The sequence below is a fragment of the Cervus elaphus genome, chromosome 18, assembly GCF_910594005.1.
Source record: "Cervus elaphus chromosome 18, mCerEla1.1, whole genome shotgun sequence".
NCBI classification, from domain to species: domain Eukaryota; kingdom Metazoa; phylum Chordata; class Mammalia; order Artiodactyla; family Cervidae; genus Cervus; species Cervus elaphus.
Genome location: NC_057832.1, coordinates 63,794,460 through 63,817,474, shown reverse-complemented (window position 1 = coordinate 63,817,474; position 23,015 = coordinate 63,794,460). Strand labels below are relative to the sequence as shown.

The 23,015-nt window shown below is 36.4% G+C and overlaps 1 protein-coding gene across 4 annotated transcripts in view; it reads right to left on the bottom strand.

Moving 5' to 3' along the window:
• Window positions 1-902: 902 nt before the first annotated feature.
• Window positions 903-23,015, bottom strand: part of TMEM168 (transmembrane protein 168) — a 47,920-nt gene continuing 25,807 nt past the window's right edge. For all 4 annotated transcript variants that reach the window (XM_043872213.1, XM_043872212.1, XM_043872215.1 and 1 more), the window contains exons 3-5: window positions 14,360-14,502; window positions 12,049-12,323; window positions 903-5,817 (exon numbers count right to left, since the gene is read on the bottom strand). In XM_043872213.1, the coding sequence (XP_043728148.1) occupies window positions 5,270-5,817; window positions 12,049-12,323; window positions 14,360-14,502 (966 nt within the window). In that variant the 3' untranslated portion in view covers window positions 903-5,269. The remainder of the gene's footprint in view (window positions 5,818-12,048; window positions 12,324-14,359; window positions 14,503-23,015) is intronic.

The window sequence follows — 23,015 nt, the reverse complement described above, 5'->3', positions numbered from 1 at the left end:
GCTCCAATTCTAACACAAACCATCAAGATGTGGGGAGTAGGTGGGATCTATTGCCGGACCAGAGATTTCAGCACACCTCCAGGAGACAGAATGGATACAAGAGTATGAACTGGGTGGCAGAGAAAAGCAAACAGTAGCCTAGCAGCCTGGCAGAAGATGCCCCTGGGGAGGTGTGTCTGAGCAGCCCAGTACAACTCCAAAAAGGCTTCAGCATGAGACTGCTGGAAAATTAAGGAAGAAGCTGAGAAATGGAGTTGGTATTAGCATAATTAATAACTGAAGATCTTTGTATCAACTAATTGCCTATCTTCCCTATACTTATATTCCTACAGTGGTGATGGTGTAGTCGCTAAGTTGTGTCCAACTCCTGTGATCCCATGGACTGGAGCCTGCTCCTCTATCCATGGAATTTCCCAGGCAAGAATACTGGATTTGAAAAAAAAAAAAAAAAAGAATACTGGATTTGGGTTACCATTTCCTTCTTCAGGGAGTCTTCCTGACCCAGGGATCAAACCCATGTCTCCTGCCTTGCAGGCAGGTTCTTTACTGCTGAACCACCAGGAAAGCCATATGTGCTTATAGCCAGGTGTTTACCCCCTTGACAAAATATGCAAACAGTTCTCTAAGGGCATGTAGGTATTTATACCTGAATAAAACCTTGTTTTGGTATGTGGGAGTCCCACAGTATAAAATCTGGCTTAAAGCTCAGTTCAGTTTGAGATGCAGTTTCTTAGCCTGCCACAGGTTGTGTCATTTGGGGAGAGTTACTTAAGTTCATTTCCTCAGTTTCCTTTTATTCATAGAAGTATATCCATCATAAAAAGTGGTTGTGAGAGTTTAATAAAATCATGTATATGGAAGTGCTTAGCACAGTGACTAGAACATAATAAACATTCAATAAATGATAGCCATTGACGTTTTTATTGTTACTGATGAATTAGTTGTTTTACGTGGAAAGGGGGGGAAAGAATCCAAAGGTTAGGTTTTGGAAAAAATATAGCAGTATCTCTTCTAATTAGGTAGGAGAGTAATAGGTGAGAATGGGTATGAATGCATGTGGATGTATAATAAGATTACAAATCAAAATCCCCACCCCACTTTCCTCACCAATACCTAATTGTGTAGAACAAGAAATCAATATGCATTAGGATTCCAAAGAACCTAGAAATACCTATTTTAAAATTGCATTAAGATGGTACCCACCTGAAATTCCATCAGTATTCAAACAAAATTATTTATTTAGAGAAAATCCACTGTGTTGTTTGCGTTTCCAAGACATGACAAAGGATTTTTTTAAATATTCAGTATAGAATACCATTAACATTGAAAACTGTGCCCAAAGAACGTAGTGCAAGATTAAAACTGCTTTCAAGTCTTGTGATTTACACTAAGAATTAATCAAATATTGCTCAGCATGTTGGTATGTTTTAATATAAAAATATTTTTTAATTCACATGGAGTAAACATTGCTGGTCTAGGGAGATATGCCATGTTCCTCACTTACCCTGCCACACCGATTTAAAATTGATCAAGAGTTCTAGGTCCAGACCAAACAGCAACAACAAAAGTTTACTAAACTTGTCTACTTGCTCTTAATTAAATTCATAGTTAAAAAAAATATAATATTGCGAGGTCATCACACAAGATGACTGGCCAATTCAATTTTTTAAATCAATCAAAAGGGTTTTTACATATTAACATTAAAAAAGCTTTGCAATCAGCCTACACTGTTTGAGTTTTGAATCAGCTTTGGTCTAAGTAATAGTTCCTAAAAAACATAAATGTAAATGTTTATCAACAAAATAGCTGCTCAAAATAATTGCTGCTTAAATTTCATTCTTTCATACTTTATACCTATATGTTGCAACTATTGTGGATATGCCAAAGATGAGATGATTTTAGTTTTCTTAGCTTGTCATGAAACTGCTTATGTTCTGAGGCCCTTTTTTTTTTCTCTGATTTTACAATCTAGTAGTTACTGACAGGCACAGGCAAATGCTTTGTTCATCAGACTTTCTTCTAATAATTTCCATTTGTGATAAATCTCCAATCTGTCTATATGTTTCTAATGGGATATCAATGAAAGATTCAATCATACTGGAGGACATGATGAAAAGGGACTCAACCTTGAAAGAGCTACTTTTTGGTGATAATCAGGTATGTTTTCAATCAAACCTATCTTAAAGTTTTCCCTTCCTTAATCTTGATCCTTATCGCTCTTTAACTACAAATGTGATATTTGTTTTCTTTTCACTGATGCTGTAATTGTCTTTGGTAATTGTTAACAATGAGGATCTTGAAATAATACCCACTTAAGGTAAAACTGTCAAGAAAATGTAATAATTTACAATCAGACTATTCCAATTTCTCTTTAGGAATCTAAATTCATTCACTCAATTAAACATATTTTAAAAATACCTCCTATTATAAGCAAGGCACTCTTCTGGGTAACTGTATGAGAAATATCAAGATGTGTAGGCCTTTGCTTGAAGAGATGACAGTCTAGTATCTTCCAATACAGATGTTAAAAAGTGCTGACAGATTTAACTCCTTTGAGCATTTACTATCAAATATACTTAATCACATGCTTAAAATTAAGCCATTTTTTCCTGGCATATGTAATATTAACACATCACCTGTGGAAAGGTAATGTAGAACATTGCCTTGAAGGAGGTTAGGCTCTGTGAAAGAATACCTATAAAAAATGCAGTACCCCAAACAGTAAACATATTTAAGCCAAAATTTACAAATAAAATGTAGTAACAAATAGACTTTAATGAAGATTCTGGCTCAAAAAAATTCTACCCACTAATGCATTAGATATAAATGCATTTTAATTAGCAGTGTAGCTTTTAAAAAGTGTTTAACTTATGAAAACACTGTTCATAAAAATTGTTTCCTGAAAAAGGTCTTTTCTCTAGAATTTCATATTAAGAAGAGTGAGATAGAAAGCTATACAAAAAAAGATAAATCCAAGTGCCAGAAGAGTTTAGTCAGAGCAAATTAAAACAAAATTTTGAATGAAATAATAGTTTTTTTTTTTTAAAAAAGATGTTTTTAGACAGGTTTTTTTTTTTGTGTGTGTGGTTTTTAACAAGGTACCACACAAGGAAACAAGTCAACAGTATGATGAAAAACATCTCCATGTTATCTATTTCTTTTAGTGGCATGGTAAAATTTTGCCCTTTCACAATTTCTATCACTTTAAATAACCCCTTCCCAAACATACGATATATAAAACAGAGGCCATAAGAAAATTAGTCTCATTGTCACATCTGTTTTTGAATCCTTAGGTAAAAGTAAGCAATTATCTTTCCTGTAATATTCCTTCTCCAAACTATCACTTTGTTTCATCAAAGTTAATAAGTAGGCTCAAATCACATTTTTAGCCCAGACCTTTTTCAGTTGTACTTTATAGAAAATATATATCAAAGTATTAGTGCTGTGGCTGTAAAAATGTCTGCTACCTTTTGAATGCGATTTTTAGTAAAATCTTAGTTTCACTTTATAAAGAATACAGGATATATTTTTATATTTGGCTTTCTCAGAGTAAAGGGATATGCTTTAGTTAAAGCTCATTTGCTCAACACTGGCTTGGAATTTAAAAGATGGTTTTACTTAACATTAATTAAACTTTTGTAGCTGTAAGCTCATCATTTTAACACTTGGCTTGTCTGCTACACTATTTCTGAGTAGTAGTGAAACACTATACTATTTCATTTGGATGATGTTGATGTAAATATGTAACCAAATATTAGAAAATTTCATAATACTTGCACATTTTTAGACTATCCCTTTTAATATACTAAAATATGTGAAAAATTAATTTTTGACAAAATTTTATTCATAGCATTAGGAAAATCATACTCAAAACACAGAAAAAATCAGACTATGTAACAATGCTGCATAGATAGTGGTATACAAGTTCCCTGACGCTAAGTGACTTCTTTCTAACTAGAACTGCTATTTTCAAGTCACAGGTAGAAAATGGTAGAGGCATTATTTCCTCTCTCTGAGGCTGGAAAAAATGGCTTTTATGGTGAGAAATTACACCATTTAAACAGCAAAGATTAGAGTATCCTCCAGTTTAAATCTATTCCCTTCATGTTATTTTTCAGAAATGAAAACTTAGAATGTTAGGATTATTAGAAAGGAATAGGAGGTAAATTACCTTTTAGGAGATAGCCCAATCCATGCCTGCTTTAATTAGATAAAATATTGAAGTTTAAAAATTACAACCACACCGTTATGCTTAACTAGAATTGCCAGTATGAATACTTTTTTACATAATACATATACAAGGAAAAAAAAGAAATGACCCTGTTTCCAATCCTTTGACCTCAAGTAGAAAAGAGTGTTACCACTAATGGGGATCTGAAAAATTGTTTTCATGACACAGCATTAACTCTACAGAGATCAAAATCATTTCTCAATACTGAAAATAGTCTAAATCAATGACAAATGGCTACATTTCTTTCATAAAATTACATTTTGAAAGGGAAGACAATTTATTTGGGAGGAGTTTGTAGCTGAAAACAAACATTGTTACCCTGAGAACGACTCTTAAAACTGCCAGTGCTTTCAGAGGCTCCCAGCAAGGCATGAAGGAGCAAGTTGTAGGCTCTAGCTTCTTACAGTTACCTATATGAAGAATGTATTTACCTAAACAGTGATTTGGGCTTCTCTGCGATACTGGTAACAGGTCACAGCCAAGTGTCTAAATGTGATGGACGATAAGCAAATTTTACATATTCATTTTAAAGCAGACTTCTTCCTTTTCCCTTTTCTGAGAGTGAGTCTGAAATTCTTCAAATGGTTTTGGACTCAAACCTACTGTTCACAAAAATAATCTTCTGTAAGCAAATTGGTAGTTTTCTTATTAATAGTAAACAAATTGTCTGGTTTACATTCTCTAATCTATGCCTAGAAAATAAGGCATTGATAATTCATTGGCCACTGCAGAGCAGAGACAAGTCTTCTTTCTAATCAGAGGCATATGCAAACATTCCTCAAAGTGCATTGTTATTGTTTTTTAACATCTCTTATGTATGGACAAAGTCAACATTTTGACTCCCTATATACTTTTAGTACAAAATGCTTACTCCCAACTCCTTACACATACCATAATTACTTGAGAAAAGACAAAATAAGATCAGCTACAGAAGTAGCAAGATATTTTTTACAAATAAAAATACAATATACAAAAAATGGCAAGTTAGTGATAAGTGGTAGAATAAACTCTCAATAATACTCCACTTTGGGTTCCAAATTAAGATTTGACGAGTTTGAAGCCTTGTCCTGTATCCAGCACAGCAGGAAGAAACCAACTCATTTTTAATCTTTTCAAGCACCTAAAACAAGTCTTGCAGATCCAAAACAGGTTCAGACCACACAACCAATTTGCCAAATGCACTAGTGGATACGTAATACGAGGAAAGTGCAGCATCCAGTGCTTGGCCACGTCGCTCCCCGTTGGCAGGTGCAGCGTGTAGTCACTCCACCGCTTGGACACGCCGTACACTGCTTTCACCGTGCGTCCCTTTTCAGTCCAGCAGATGTTGTTAGTGGTGTTGCAGTTATATTCTACCCAGTCTTTGGTGAAGTCACCCAGCTGAGGTGGGTCAGCTTCTTCGATATCTATTGTCTTTGTCATCTCTGCTCCTTGCACTGCAATATACTGGTCGTTGATTTTTCTTACTTCTTTCACCCAAGGAGTTGAATTCTCACTGTCTAATATGATAATAAGTCGGGAACAGAAGGAACCATTTTTTTCTCGCCACCATTCTAAAAGTGTGTCAAGGCGTAGTATGTCGCCACCTGTGAACAAAAGAAAGTTCAGTAGAGCAATTTAAGTGTCTTACTAACAGTACTGTTTTGTCTTGAGTGTATTGTCTTTAAGTTTTCAAAGTTAAATATGTAAGAAAAAAGGTGCCTTCTTTTCAAAGTATCTTTACAGAAGAATTTTCAGAAACAGAAAATAGACTTTCAAATTCAAGTAAAACCAAAAAAACTAAAAAATCCAATCACCCTGTTTCCTAAAGAGATATGCTATGATTAAAAAAAATGCTATGAAAAAATAAGAAAATTATTTAATAAAGTTAAATTTGGTGAAAAGAAATTATACAGCAAAGCTAATATTCTACATTGGGCAGCAAATTATGACTTGTGGTCGTATCTAGCCTGCCGCTAGTTTTGCATGGCCTGAGAGGTAAGAACTGATTTTAAATTTTGAATGGTGTAAAAAAAATTTTAAAGAGAAGTTTGTGATGTAAAAATTAAGAGGAAATTTAAATTTCATATTTCTATAAATGTCTATGACTGCTTTTATTCTACAAAAAGCTAAGTATAGTTGCAACAGGGACTTTATGGCCTACCAAGTCAAAAATGCCTGATCCTTACAGAAAAAAGGTGCTTACCCCTGTTCTACATCTCTGATAAACTGTTAACTTATCCTCATATGTGGGGACCTACTAGATAAAACACTTTCCCTCCTAGTAACAAGAGTTTGGAATTAGTTTATTTTTAAATCAGTTTTATACCCCAAAACAACAAAGGATTAAAAAAAACATATATCAGAAATGTCTAAGGTAAAAATATTTCTGACCTAGAAAGCTGTCTTACAGCTACTCATTATACATTTTGTTCATATTGTATGGGGGTTTTTTGCATTAAAATTTTAAATATACTGTATTAAAATTTGATCACTTAATTTTTAGTACTCCATTAAATTTTGTGCCCCAGGCATCTGCCATTCTCACCTCACTCTAGTTCTGGCTCTGTCTCAAATGGTACACTAATCCAATCCTTCCAATTCTAGGAATTTATCCTAAGAAGAGGCAGGGATGTGGACAAAAATCACATATAAAGATCATCTTCCCACTGCTACCTCAGATAGTGTAAAATCTGAAACAACTGAAGGAATGGAAGTAATTATAACCTTATGAGGGAGTTTTATCATAAATCATATTTATAAAGAAATTTTAGTAACAAAATATGATACTAGGAGAAAAAGTATGACATAGAAGTGTATCTACAAAAATAATAGCAATAGTTATTGTCTGGGTATTCGGATTTCAGGTGGTTTTTGTTGTACTTTTTAATATCTTCCAAAATTTTTACATTGTTATTTTTATAATTAGAAGAAAGTTTTAACATGCTACAATTTACTAATACAAGCTCCAACAACCTAGCTCCAGAATAGGTATTTCTACCAAGAGCAACCATCTTCTTTGCTAAACTATCAAAATGACAATACTGGAGGGACAGGAAATCTTTTAGAATTTGGATTCTATCAGTAATATGATCTATCAAGACAGAGCATATATCACATTCTTTATGAATAATAAATACTCTTTTATTCACCAGACTGTGACAATGCAAAATTTGTTTCATGAATTGCTCTTACACACGTTTGTCATCTCTGAGGCGCTATTTTTCACGTATTACTAATGTATTGCTTCACAGACACCTCTATAAGGTACGTTTTTAAAAGGATCAAGCTCACTTTTCATTATTTCTACTTATATTAAACTTCTCTGGAGAGGACAACATAGATTATAAGAGTTATACAAATTCCATCTGCCATAAAACATTGTCTAACTTGCCTTCTACAACTATTTCAATAAATATTCTGTAGCACATGCTACACTAATTCTTATACACATGCTCTTTAGATATTAGCAAGAAATTAAAGGGCTTTTTAATGCTGCTTTAATACTAATTCTCTTGTCTTGTTTTGCTCTACTTTCTCCTATGAAAAGGTTCTATGTCAAATTTGGCTTTTGGCCCAGATGTAAAGTACTTACATTTATCTCAGTAACATCTGATGCTGTTCAAGTAATTGAGACTGTTTTTAAAGACTTTATCTGTGATAAACTGCTTTATAGGTTAAATAGATTGTTTCATTTGTCTCTCTTGTCATTACCAAATTGTTTTTTACCCTCAAGCAAAGAGGCAAAGATACTAGGTTCCACATTATGAAGTCCTACAAGTGTAAGAAGACTACATATTCTAAGAAGTACTGTGAGTAAAGATATGGGTAAGGGAGCACACACACATTTTTTTCTCACAGTGAGTTCTGACCTATTCTTAACCTCAAGTAAAATCTAATCCTGATGCTTCCTATCTAAAGGTTTTAAGAAAAAAAATTTTTTAAAGAAAACTATTAATAAGTTCTCACACTTAGCATGCACGCAGAGCTTAGAGTTCTTTGTCACTTAGACTGGAATGGAAAGCATTTTCTTCAGAGCAGGGCTGTTCAATAACATTTCTGAGAAAGAATCAACTTCTGGGGCTGTTTCAGGCAGGCCAAGGGAAGGAACTGATTGAAAACAGGATGCATTCTCTGGGCCTGGTTTAACCTGCAAGTGAGCCAGGTGCCTCAGGCCAGCGGGGAGTACATGGTTGCTGAATTATGGGGCAAAGCCGAGCCCTCTTGGGGACGGTAAGGCCTGTCAACCTATGCTTTCTCCACTGTTTTGTTCTACTTTTACAATAAAGTGTCTCACAGAGAAAATTACACATACAGGAACAAGTCTTCTTGGCTAACAGAATTCTGTAATGGTCTACTTATCCCATCTTTATAATATTTTTAATGTATAATATTGTAGAAGGTAACTATTAAACTATAACACTACTTTAAAGTGTCTTCATAAATTATTCTCAATTCACAGTGAAGGAAAACATAAGAACACTGATATTTATGCTACTGCTATTCATCTTGGTGTCTATTACATTTTCTAAGAAAAAACTACTATATCAGTAAACTGAACATCTAGAGTTTATTTCCAAAGCCATCTTTTAAAAAATGTTTGAGATAAATTAAGAGTTAAGAAAATACAAACTTTTGGGAAAATGTTTATATCAAGTAATAAATACTTCATGTAAACATAAGCTTGCTTTAAAAACTATTAGACCTAGAGACTGTCATACAGAGTGAAAGAAGTCAGAAAAACAAATCGTGTACTAATGCATGTATGTGGAATCCAGGAAAATGGTATGGATAAATTTATTTGCAAAGCAGAAATAAAGACATAAACAGAGAGGAAAAAAATGTATGGATACCAAGGGGGGACATAAGGGTTAGTGGCATGGATTGGGAGACTGGGATTGACGTATCAACACTACTGTGCATAAAGTAGGTAACTAATGAGAACCAACTGTAAGCTGAGGAAACTACTCCGTGCTCTGTGGTGACCTAAATGGGAAGTGAAGTGGAAGTCACACAGTCGTGTCTGACTCTCTGTGACCCCACAGATTATACAGTCCATGGAATTCTCCAGGTCAGAATACTGGAGTGGGTATCCATTCTCCAGGAGATCTTCCCAACCCAGGGGTCGAACCCAGGTCTCCTACATTGCAGGCGGATTCTTTACCAGCTGAGGCACTAGGGAAGTCCAACCTAAATGGAAAGGAAATCCAAAAGAGAGGGGATAGAGGTATACATGTAACTGATCTACTTTTCTGTACAGCAGAAACTTAACAACACGGTAAGGCAACTATACTCCAGTAAAAAAAGAAAAGAAAATATACACACAGATAATCAAATGAAAGCACAGTGCCACAGAACACTATGGATTAGATTCCTTTTCTTCAGTGGAATTCTTTAAGTATTAACCAATTTAACCTTTGGAAATGAAGTACCTGTCTTGTAATGGAAAAGCTGCATTTCATTGTGAAGCTATAATTTGTCCCTGGCTGCTTTATTCTTCACTAAAGCATTCTCTAAGCTTTGTATGTTTAATATTTAGCATATAATAAGAAACGGTATTTTAAAAAGTCTAGATATAGCAATGATCTCAAAGCCAATACCCGGATATGGTTTTCTTGAACTTGTTCGGGATAAGCTTGTCAGTTAGCATGCTCTCCCCGCTGCCTCTCAGCCTTCCTATTTCAACCTGACACTCCAACCCACACATCTGATATCATCAATAATGAAAAATTTTCCAGGTTAAGTCTAAGATAATAGCCCCCACTGCTGATCTAATATCAATCGTTGTTACTGCTCCAATGAAACATGTTTGTTATTTATGTAGAGGACAGTATGCTTTACTAACTATTCAAAAGTCAAGTCACTGGGTAGAATTCATTACTTCTCTTTACTACAATCATATACTTAGGAAAAAACTATAATTCATGCAGTAATTAAAAGAAATAGAAATTTAAAAAATGAAATTACTTTCTTATAAAAAATAACGAAGAATATATGCATGGCCACCAAAACTATGCCCCTCCCCTTGCATTTGAATTATTATAAGCATTTCAGTAGTACTTTTCAACTAATCAATCCCTGCTTTTAGGTTTGAAATATATTTCTGTAAAAACGTTTGAACTGACTAAAACTTTTTCTCTTGGGCTCTGAAGTACACAGAATGCTATACTTTACCTGAATTTGAAATAGCTGTAAAGGTTAAAAAGTTATTTTATATGTTGTCTTAGTAAAAAGTCATAAGTTGAGTAAATGATTTTATAACCTTATGCTGAAGTAGTTTTAAGCTGACTAGTTTCTTTCATATTACAGTATTTCAAAAATGGGTGAACCATGCTAACAAAAGTATCTTTGGAACCAGAACATATCATTTCTGTGCCTTTGTGGTTTTTACCTTTGGCAGCAACATAGTACAGTGGCAGGGAGGGGGGATTTTAGGCGTCAGGCAAACACGGAATTGAATTGTGGTTCCATCACTTAGGAATAGTATGACCATAGGTGAGTTATGTAACCACTTTCAGCTTTCATTTCATCCTTTGAAAAATAGAGGTGACAGTATCTCAAAGAATTTCAAGTGAAGATTAAGTTAATGTGTATAAAGTACCAAGCATAGTAGTTACGTGTCAAACATATTCAGTAAGTATTGGGGCTTCCCTAGTGGCTCAGATGGTAAACAATCTGCCCGCAATGCAGGAGACCTGGGTTCGATCCCTTATTAGTTTGACTTTACTCTTTCTAGACAGCCATTGACTTATTCAGTATTTGTTAGACCAAAAAATTACAAAAATCTATTATAATAAAACCCTGGAAACCAATCTGGCACTAAATTAGTGAGACCATGATGGTTTGAAATCATGTCTACTTTAACCTTGAGTTTATTTCCTTTCTTCTAGAATTCTTGTATTGGCACTCTATCTCTGTCCTTCCATAATACTTCTCTTTATATTTTTCTGTGAGTATCTTTTTCTACTTATATTTTATGGCTATTTTATTGTGTTCATGGTGTAAAACATCTAAAAAATTTTTAGAAAAAAAGGATATAATTAAGTCTAAATGAAGTATTCCTAATCTAAAATAAGAAAATTACCCGTTTTGTCATGATTCATTCAATGATTTTATCCATCTATGTACTACTTAAGGAACCCCACTATTTGCCAGACTCTCTTCCAGCACTAAGCAAGTTATCTCATAAAACAAAGCCTTCGATTTACAGAGTCTCCTCTCTAGTTGGGAAAACCAACAAACAAATTTACATCTAAATCTCATTTCTCCCTTGGCAAGGAGGTTTAATATTACCCCTTCTATTTTCAGATGAGAGAACTGAAATAGAGTAATATTCCTCAAACAGCAGTGCTGGGGCAAATTAGGACAGAGTGAAGGTCTCCTGACCTAAACACTACTCCAACCACATCGTATCACCTGCTGCTTAAAATTATGGTGCGTTTTCTAACAAACAAAATTGAACATGGGAAGAACTACTGAAGTATCTATAATCTTAAAGACTTAGAAGTATTAGTCAAATAAGTTAATCAGCTTCTGAGAAATGTAACTATTTAATACTTCTGAAAATAGTTTAAAGGGAAACTAATTGTCTCATATCAAGCAGTCAGATTTTTTTTTCTTCCAATCAACACAAAATATAATTTTCGAAACCTTTAGAGATCACTAAAATTATGCTAAACAAGTATGCCAGAGAAAAGGTAAACGAAACAGTCATATGTATACTTGGTAAACTATAAAGTGGAAAATTGAGAATTTTGAAACATTGTTTCAGTGTGAAGGACAGATTTTCACAAACAGGTGTATCTTTACAATAGTGAAATTGCCAGAGGTGGACTTACCTGCAAGAGCCCACTCTCCTGTACCATGGGTGTGCCCACTGTAATATAAAACATACGTATCATGCCTAGGCCCATCCACAGTCCGAAGTTCAAGGAAAGCTTTCAGTTTGGAATGTAGAGTATCAAAAGACAGTCCACTTGTAGAATAGTCACACCCATAGGTCTCAATCATGTGATAAGCAAAAAATCTTTGGATAGCGTTGAGCATGCCAGTAGACCTCAAATTTAACTCCTGTACATGTTCTGGTGGAAGAAGCGTTGGCTGACCATCAGGACTGAAAAAGGAGGAAAAGACATAATTTTGGTGTTCATGAAGTGTTCATTCTATGTCACATGACTATTTTTCATTAATAATAAATTATCTAAGATTCCTAAGTTACTAATAACTAAATGGCATAAGCTTTTTTTTAAAAACCCATCTTTTCTAAATTTTCCACAGTGCTAAGAATTATGCTTGGAAAATCAAAGCCTAGTTTCTAAAAATTATACCTCTTATCAATAAGATCTGGTGCTCTGTGACAACCTAGAGGGGTGGGATGGGGGCGGTGTGTGGGACGGAGGTTCTAGAGGAAGGGCATGTATGTATACTGATGATTGATTCATGGTGTTGTATAGCAAGTACCAACACAACACTGTAAACCAATTACCCTCCACATAAAAAATAAATAAAACTGAAAGCTGGGAGGATATCTCCAAATGTGGATTGTACTACTCTTCATTCTTTATTCTCATCTTCTTACCAAATGAGATATTAAACAAGACTTTAAAAAGCAAGACTGTACTAATTTTACCCCCCAAATGTTTCAAGAACACTGGATTGGGGACAATAAGGAAAGTACTTTTTTCTTGAGAAAAAACACAGTATGGAAACTATTTTAAATTAATTTCCATATTGAAAAATAGTCTTTATAAAGTGTCCAAGTTTTACTAACTTGAAGTACACAAATGACAGAACAACTTACCTTTTAATAAATGACATTTAAAACAATTATTATTAATTTAGGTCCATTGCCTTATACTACTGAACACTAATTGAAGACAGGCTTGATCCTGGAATACATGTAAAATGGTACGTTGGTAAAGATGATAAACCAGTTCTTAAAACTAGCAGGATCAAATCAATTTTCAGGGAGAAAAAAAATCATCACACCTATCCAGAAACTGGATTTCTAAATAGGAATTTTGAAAAGTTTACATTTGCTTCATGTATTATCCATACTATTCTGATAATTCTACAAAAGCTTTCATTAAAAAACAAAACATTTTGTCCCATATTTTATCATTTAACAGCCACAAAACAGTAAATGGGTAAACAATCATATTCAAAAATTACAATAAAAATCTGTAGATTACTACTTTCACATATTCTTCCTAGAGAGTTGTCATATCTTTATGGAATCTTTTGAAATGTATTTCTTTTACTTCTCATAAGAATCTTCACTTTATCAAATCTTTAATATGGAGGAAAATATTTACTACAAATAGTCAACTTTATGGTTTTATGTCAAATATTTAAAATCCAATAAAAACTTTATGTTCAGTTTTCTCCCACCTCTGCCAAGGAAAATATGATGACTACTTTGTCAGCAGAATTCACTACTGGCAGGAACTATTTTTTTTTTTTTCTATTTCAAAGGTACTTAAAACTATAAAAGAAAAACTAAAATTTGGTAATGATTATAGATTGAAACAGATTAGCCACATATTAGAGTCAAAATTATTTAAATAAAACTTTGATGAGATATTTGATTTTATTGTGAATGTTTCTGAATTCCTGGTATTTGGACTACATTTTCAAGTAGATAGTATTTTTACATTCATATTCTCACGACCGCTTCATGACATTCCTCTGTCTGCATTTTAAATTAAGACACTGAGGTTGAGAGAGGTTATGATTTGCCTAAAGGAACACAGAACTAGAATTTAGGAAGCTCAGGTCCAGTGTACATTCTGTTACCAGTGTACATTCTATTACACTTCACCATGTGGTTTCACAACTCCTTAAACAAGATATTCCTAAGAAAATGGAAGAACTTTACAAAGAAAATCTACTCATATTTTTATGATTTTTTAGCTAAAATATACTCTAATCACATTTACCAAAAACAAAACTTTAATTGAACCTTTAAGATTACTACTCAGAGTAGATAAAGGTTTTTAAACATTTGGGATAAATGAAAAAAATGCAAGAGTATTATATTTTGAGAATATTATAGCTTTGAAAAAATGAGCTATCAGCTTATATTCATACAAATATTAGAAGAATGTTAAGAGTCAAGGTGCTATGACTAATTACACTAGGTTACTGTACCTGCAAAAATTGGTGGGAATCACAATAGCATATCCAACAGATGTTCCTCCTAAACAGCTACCCAATTCATGGAAGAGGCCATGAGCCATAGATTCCAAGGGCAAAACAATTAGAAACATGCTCAAGAAGATTCCGTTTGTTGGCTAAAAAAAATTTAAAACAGTATGTTTACATAGCATGTGTAATTAAACTTATGTATGTGATTATGCATATATATTTATATAAATCCATATTTATTCATTTTTTGCCCCTACTTCCAAAAAGGATTAAAAGGATAATTAATGATCTAAAATCCATTGTAAGTTGAAAGACACAAGTAAGAACACATGGATAAACAACAGAGCCTATGTTTATCTATAAGCTCCTGGACATCATGGTAAAACAAACATAACATATTGTATTTTTAAAATTTGTCAAATAATATCCCAAACTAAAAACATGTATAATATACATATATGTAACATCTTTAATATGACAGAGAAAAAAAGCCAGAAAACAAATCCTTTCCTGTTAAAACCCACATGCTTTAAATCATTTTTCAAATAACACACTTATTTATCAGAGTGTAGAAAGGGTCTTTTTTTCCCCTGTGAAAAGTCCGTAAACTAAGAGAAAATTTTAAAATGTAAACTCCTTAAAACTATAAAAATGAATTCCATTCTTAAACTTATAATACAGCTTTCCTTTGAAAATATCTAGACTCTGTAACTAAATCAAAACTAAAGTATGTTTATCTATACATTAAGGACATTTAAGCAGCCTAAAAACAATGGAAAAAGGGAGGCAGGCGAAATTTTAAGAGAAGGCAGATTTAGGTAGTATTTGCAATTAAAATAAAAAAGGACCCATTTAAATGAAAAGAAAATGAAAGCATGAGTCACTCAGCATCAACCTGTATTCTTACAATATGGATAGTATTTCACATTCTCTGTGTTGCCACTGTACATATTACACAGTTAGGTGTGTATGTGCATGAATGAATACACGTTTTCCTAACACTAACAAGTGGTTCATGTGATCAGAATTTTAGTAAAAAAAAAAAAAAAAAAAAGTTGAATCCCATAATGGAAAAATGGATAATGCCCTATTTTTGGTACACTGGTGGTGGTGGTTTAGTCGCCAAGTCATGTCTGACTCTCGAGACCCCATGGACTGGAGCCCGCCAGGCTCCTCTGTCCACGGGATTTCCCAGGCAAGAATAGTGGAGTGGGTTGCCATTTCCATCTCCAGGGGATCTTCCCCCTCCCAGGGATTGAACCCATGTCTCCTGCATTGTAGGTAGTCTCCTGCATTGCAACTGGATTCTTTACTGCCACCAGGGAAGCCCACTTTTGTTATATTCTGTGTTATCAATTACATAAATAATACAGTACATGCTCAATTTAGAAACAAGAGAAAAAGATATGATTAGATTCATTCTGAGTACCATTAACATACACAGATAACTGTTTAAAATATGTTCAAACTTCATGCAATATATGTAATCACAAATATTTAGTCTTTTACCAAAGTGGGATGATATATAATGTTCTGCAAACTTTCTAATACACTACAAGCCTATTAATGTAATTCTAAATCATTTGTAAATACCAAATGGCATTACTATCATATTTATGAAATGTTAATTAGCTGATTTCCTATTTGTGTATTTAGATTCCTTAAATTTTTCCTCTGTGATAAACAAAACCAGAATAAGTACTGAGTACTCTGATGATTATATTAAATATCTTTGATCATTTGGGTTCAACTTTGATGAAATATTTTGCCATGGGGCTTTCTATTAATGATTCACAATTTTGTTTTGCTATCAATGTAAGTGTAATGTAGTCATGTTATGTCTTGCTAAATGTTCTCCATCTACCTAAAGATCAAGATGGTATTTTACATTATCCTCTAAAGGTTTTTTTTTTTTTTTTACTTTGCTTTTAAGTCTATAATCCAAATATAGTTGATTTTTATAAGAACAGTTCAAATTAAGTTTTTTTATATGAGCACTCAACTATTTACCAATTACTGAAAATCTCAACCATTCCACATTACTGTGCTAATTTGGTCATGAATCAGGCATTCTGATGCCTGCTTTTTTACTCTTATGTTCCACTGGCCTATCTGTTTTTTCAAATAGTTCCTTTTGCCCACATTTCCTCCTTTCTTTCTGGGACTCCAGTAAAACACAAATGAGATTTCTCTGTATCTTCTATGAGTCTTATCCTTCTGTACAGTATATCCTCTATTTTTCCTCTTCAAGATTCTACTTTCATAGCTTTCTCTGAACTATGTTTTCCAGCTCACTAATGCTCACTTCTCATTTGTCTGTTAAACTTGCATACTGAGTGAATTTCAGGTATTTTATTTTCTGATTCAAAAACATGTCTAAAAAGAAAATAAAAGCCTGTCCAGTTCTTTTTCAATCTGCCTTGTCGCTTTTTTATATTAATAGCTTCCAGTTTCCCACCATTATTTACTATCTTTGCTTTTGTCTTTACTATTTTTGCTTTTGTTTTTCAACTTGCTAAGTATGATGGCTTTCTGTGTTTGATAATTCCAGTAAACCAAGACATTCTGGTGTGCCTATTGTCTGCTGGTTCTGTTGCTTCTTGCTCTTGATGCCATGTGAGTGAGTGAGAAAGAGAGAGAATCTGGTTATATTTATGAGTTGAATACTGTATGCAAAAAATTATTATATGACTAATTTCAGAGCTAGGATAATTATACCTTCTCCAAGAGGATTTCTGTTTCTTCTAGGGAGCTGTGGGCATTAACAATTTATATATCTTAATCCAGGCTATATCACTAACAGGATACAGTATCAGGATGCAAATTCATTAGAGGGTGTAAAGTATTTATTAAAAAATACATTTCTACTATAAACACCAACTTCTTCTTATACAGCTTATGTCCAAGAGAATATACATAGTTTTAAACTTAGGTTAATAACTATATCAGTTAGAAAAATCACTCTTTTATGACATAGCTTACAATTTAAAAGATGCAACAATTGTCACAACAATTGCTACAGCAACTTCAATGGCTGTTTTTAAACATTACTTGTTTAACTCTTAGGTTTAACAGGTAATCATCCTATCTACAAATATTAATAATTTCATTATTTTCTTTTCAATTTCTATACCTCTATTGCATATACTGTTCCATTATAATAGGAAATACTTTGATCAATTAAACCTTTATCCACATTAAAGTGGATGGGGAACTTTCAGATATGGATGGCTAACTGTACTACACCATAAATATAAGGGACTCCAGCAACTGCAAATTTTGGTATTCAGAGGAGGTACTGGAATCAATCCATTGTAGATACCTAAGGATCACTGTACATTCAAATTATGTCAGCCATTTACATAAAATAATTACTGGCGGGGGCGGGGGGATCAAAATGGTGGAGGAGTAGGACAGGAAGCTCACCTTCCCTAACAAAAACATTAAAAACACATCTATGAGTGGAATGACTGAAATGGAACATGTACTGAAAGCCAGCGGAAGACCTCAGACTTCTCAAAGGGCAAGAAAACCTCCACGTAACTGGGCAGGACAAAAGGAAAAGGAAACAGAGACGAAGCCTGCACCCAGGGAGGAGCTGTGGAGGCAAGTTTCCCACACCCTGGGCAGTCCCTCACTGGCACGGAGATCAGCCTAGATGGAGGGAGCTTCAGAGGCTAGGAGTAGAGCGCAGCATTTGTGCAGGGCACCACAGTAACGTGAACAGAGGTTGGCTCTGCCACCCTGCACTCCCCGCCTAAGATGCTCACTTGTTGGTGAAGTTGGGGGCTAGGTACTAAAGTACAGGCTTCAGAGGTCAGACGCAGGGAGGGGACCAGGGTTGGCTATATGGAGACAGCCTGAAGAAGCTGGACGGTAGCAACAGAGCAGGTACTCAGAAGAAGCTGGGGCTGATGAGAGATACCAAGTGCCATCGTTGAGGGGGTGTGCATGGGAAAAGGGGTGAGACCACCGTAAGAGCTCCTTTCCCTGTGACCACTTGGCAACAGGACACTGCCCACAGCAGTTGTGGGCGCAGGCGCAAGTCATTGCGGCCATCCTAGGCCCCAGAGGTGGCTAAGAACTGCCACTACAAGACCTAACAGCAGGTGCCAAGCACTGCCACCACCCTGGGAGTGTGTGGACAGCAGCTGCCACAGGAGACCTGTGAGCAGCGCCAAGCTCCGGCCCTGCTGTCCCAGGAGTGTGCAGGCAGCCACCACCCCCAGGAGACCCAAGAGCAGGTGTCGAAGACTGCCCCCTCTGTCCTATGTGTGCACAAGGGCCTCTGAATCTGCACACCACGTACCAAGGGGGTAACGGCCAGCACACACTGAGGAAAGAGACAGAGAGCCTCCAAACTAAAAGCAGCCCCTTGACTCTGGAAAAGATGGCCGAGTAGAAGGACGCGAGCTCACCTCTTCTCATGAAGGGGCTTCCTTGGTGTCTCAGGTGATAAAGATCCTGCCTGCAATGTACAAGGCCAGGGCTAGATTCCTGGGTTGGAAAGATCCCCTGGAGAAGGGAATGGCTATCCACTCCAGTATTCGCGCCTGGAGAATATAATGGACAGAGAAGTCTAGGAAGCTAAAGACCATAGGGTTGCAAAGTCAGACACGACTGAGCGATTAACACTTTCACATCTCATGAAAACACCAAAATCACAACTGCTGAACAATCATCTACAAAAACACTGGTACCTACCAAAAAAGGTATTTTACAATCAAGTCAAAAAGATGGTGGAGTAGAAGGACATGCGCTCATCTTCTCCTGCAAGAACACCAAAATCACAACTAGCTGCTGAACAATCATTGACAGGAGAAATGTTGGAACCCACCAAAAAAAAGATACTCCACATTCAAGGGCAAAGGAGAAGCTGCAGCAAGACAGCAGGAGGGGTGCAATCATGTTTAAAATCAAACTTCATACCCGTCAGAGACGCCTGGAAGGCACAGAGAAAACCTTTTGCACATCAAGATGCAGGGAGAGGAACAGTGATCCCCACGAGAGACGGAGCCTGCCTGTGCCTGTCTGAGGGTCTCCTGTGGAGGCACTGGTCAGCAGTCGCCTGCTGAGGGGTCGGGAACACTGACAGCAGCAGGCCTAGGAGGTGTGGTGTGCGGCATAAATCCTCCCGAGGAGGCTGCCACTGCATGCGAAGTCACTTTGGTCATATCCGACTCTTTGCTACCCGATGGACTGTAGCCTTCCAGACTCCTCTGTTCATGGGATTCTTCGGGCAAGAATACTGGAGGGGGTTGCCACTTTCTCCTGCAGGGAAAATTCCCAACCCAGGGACTGAACCCACGTCCCTCACGTCTCTTGCGCTGGCAGGCAGGTCCTCTACCACTAGCGCCATCCCCCATCTGCGAAGAGCTGCCAGGTGGCAATACATAAACGGGAGAACAGTTATACCAAAGAAGTTCTCATGCTGCTGCAAAAGTTCTAGGCTCCACAAAAGACTTCCCAACCTGGGGATTTGGTAAAGAGACTGAGAATCCCACAGGAATTTGACTTTGAAGGCCAGTGGGATTTGATTACAGAACTTCCACAGGACTGGGGAAACAGAGACTTTGGAGGGCACAGACAAAACCTTGTGTGACCCAGGAGAGAGGAGCAGTGACCCTACAAGAGACTGAGCCAGGCTTGCCTGTAAGTGTCCAGGAGTCTCTGGTGGAGACACGGGTTGACTGGGACCTGCCGCGGGGTCAGGGACACTGACAGCCACGGTCCTGGGAGGCGCGCCGTGTGGCGTAAGTCTTCTAAAGGAGGTCGCCATTACCACCATTACCCCTACCATAGATTAAGGCCAAACCACAGGCGGGGAGCACAGCCCCACCCATCAGCAGAAAACTGGATTAAAGACTTACTGAGCAGGGCCTTGCCCACCAGAGGAAGACCTATATTTCTTCACAGCCAGTCCCTCCCACCAGGAAGTTTGCACAGGCCTCTTACCCACATCCATCAGAGGGTAAACAGAATGAAAACCAAAATCCCAGAAAACTAAACAAAATGATCACGTGGATCACAGCTTTGTTAACTTAATCAAACTATGAGCCATACAGTGTAGGACCACCCAAGACTGATGGTGGAGAGTTCTGACAAAACATGGTCCACTGGAGGAGGGAATGGCAAACCACTTCAGCATTCTTATCTCGAGAACCCCAAGAACAGTATGAAAAGGCAAAAAGATATGGCACTGAAAGATAAAACCCCCAGGTCAGTAGGTGTCCAATATGCTACCGGAGAAGAGTAGAAAAACAGATCCAGAAGGAATGAAGAGGCTGAGTCAAACCAGAAATGAAGCCCAGTTGTGGATATGTCTGGTGGTGAAAGTAAAGAACAATACTTCATAGGAACCTGGAATGTTAGGTCCATGAATCAAGGTGAATTGGAAGTAGTCAACAGGAGATGGCAAGAGTGAACATCAACAATTTAGCCATCATTGAACTAAAATCTCCAGGAGTTGGTGATGGACAGGGAGGCCTGGCGTGCTGCGATTTATGGGGTTGCAAAGTCGGACACAACTGAGAGACTGAACTAAAATGGATGGAAATGGGTGAATTTTAATTCAGATGACTATTATATCTACTACTGTGGGCAAAAATCCATTAGAAGAAATGGAGTAGCCTGCAGAGTCAACGAATGAGTTCATACTGCAGTACTGGGCGCACTCTCAAAAATGACAGGAAAATCTCAGTTCATTTTCAAGGCAAACCAATCAATATCACAGTAATCCAAGTTTATGCCCCAGCGACTAATGCTGAAGAAGCTGAAGTTGAACGGTTCTAAGATGACCTACAAGACTTGCTAGAACTAACACCAAAAAAAAAAAAAAAAAGATGTCCTTTTCATCACAGAAGTCTGGAATGCAAAAGCAGGAAGTTAAGAGATATTTGGAATAACAGGCAAGTTTGGTCTTGGAGTACAAAATGAAGCAGGGCACAGCTAACAGAGCTCTGCAAAGAGAACGCATGGGTCACAGCAAACACCCTCTTCCAACAACACAACAGACGACTCTACACATGGACATCACCAGATGGTCAATGCCAAAATTAGACTGATTAGATTCTTTGCAGCCTAGGTGGAGAAGCTCTATACAGTCAGCAAGAACAAGATCAGGAGCTTACTGTGGCTCAGATCACGAACTCCATATTGCAAAATTCAGGCTTAAACTGAAGAAGGTAGGGAAAACCACTAGGCCATTCAGTTATAAGCTAAATCAAATCCCTTATGATTATACAGTAGAAGTGACAAATAGATGCAAGGGATTAGATCTGATATATGAGTGCCAGAAGAGCTATGGACAGAGGTTTGCAACACTGTAAATGAGGTAGTGACCAAAATCACCCCCAAGAAAAAATGCAACAAGGCCAAACTGTTGTCTGACCAGGCCTTACAAATAGCTAAGAAAAGGAGAGAAGCGAAGGCAAAGGAGAAAAGGAAAGATAAATCCATCTGAATGTAGAGTTACAAAGAATATCAAGGAGAGAGAAGAAAACCTTCTTAAGTGAAGAATGCAAAGAAACAGAGGAAAACAATAGAATGAGAAGGACTAGAGACTGCTTCAAGAAAATTAGAGATACCAAGAAAACATTTAATGCAAAGATGGGCACAATAAAGGACAGAAAGGGTATGGGACCTAACAGAAGCACAAGATACTAACAATAGGTGGCAAGAATACACAGGAGAACTATACAAAAAAGATCTTAATGACTCAGATAAACACGAAGGTGTGATCACACATCTAGACACAAAGTGGCAGACTGGGTAAAACTAAAACAAGAGCCTACAATACTGCTGCCTACAAGAGACCCTCTTTACAGTAAAGGACACACATAGATTAAAAGTGAGGGGATGGAAAAAAATATTTCATGCAAACAGAAATGACAAGAAAATGGGACTTGCAAAACTCACATTAGACAAATAGATTTTAAAATAAAGACTATAAAGGAAGATAAAGAAGGACACTATATAATGACAAAAGGATCAATACAAAAGAGGACATCACACTCACCAACTTTTATGCACCTAATACAGGATCACCAAAATACATAAAACAAATACTTTAAAGGCTTCCCAGGTGGCTCGGTGGTAAAGAATCCACCTGCCAAGCAGGGGACACAGGTTGGGTGGAGAAGATCCCTTGGAGAAGCAAATAGGAACCCACTACAGTATTATTGCCTGGGACATCCCACGGACAGAGATGCTTGGCAGGATTTCCCCTGGCATGGGTTTCAGAAGAGTTGGACACAGCTTAGCGACTAAACAACAACAATATTGGACATAAAGGGAGACATTGAGGGGAACACAATAATAGCAGAAGACTTAAGACCCCACTCACATCTTCTAGACAAAGAATTAATAAGGCAACAGAGATCCTAAATGATAAAATAGAACTGTTAGACTGACATTTCATCCAAAGGAAACAGAATATATGTTCTTTTTAAGTGCACATGGAACTTTCTCTAGGACTGACCACATACTAGGGCACAAAACTATCATTGATAAATTTAAGAGTACAGAAATTACTTCAAGCATTTTCTCTGACCACAATGATACAAAACTAGAAATCAACCATGGGGAAAAAATGAGGAAAAAGCAATCACATGGAGACTAAATAAAGTTACTTAAAAAATAATAGTTCAACAAGGAAATC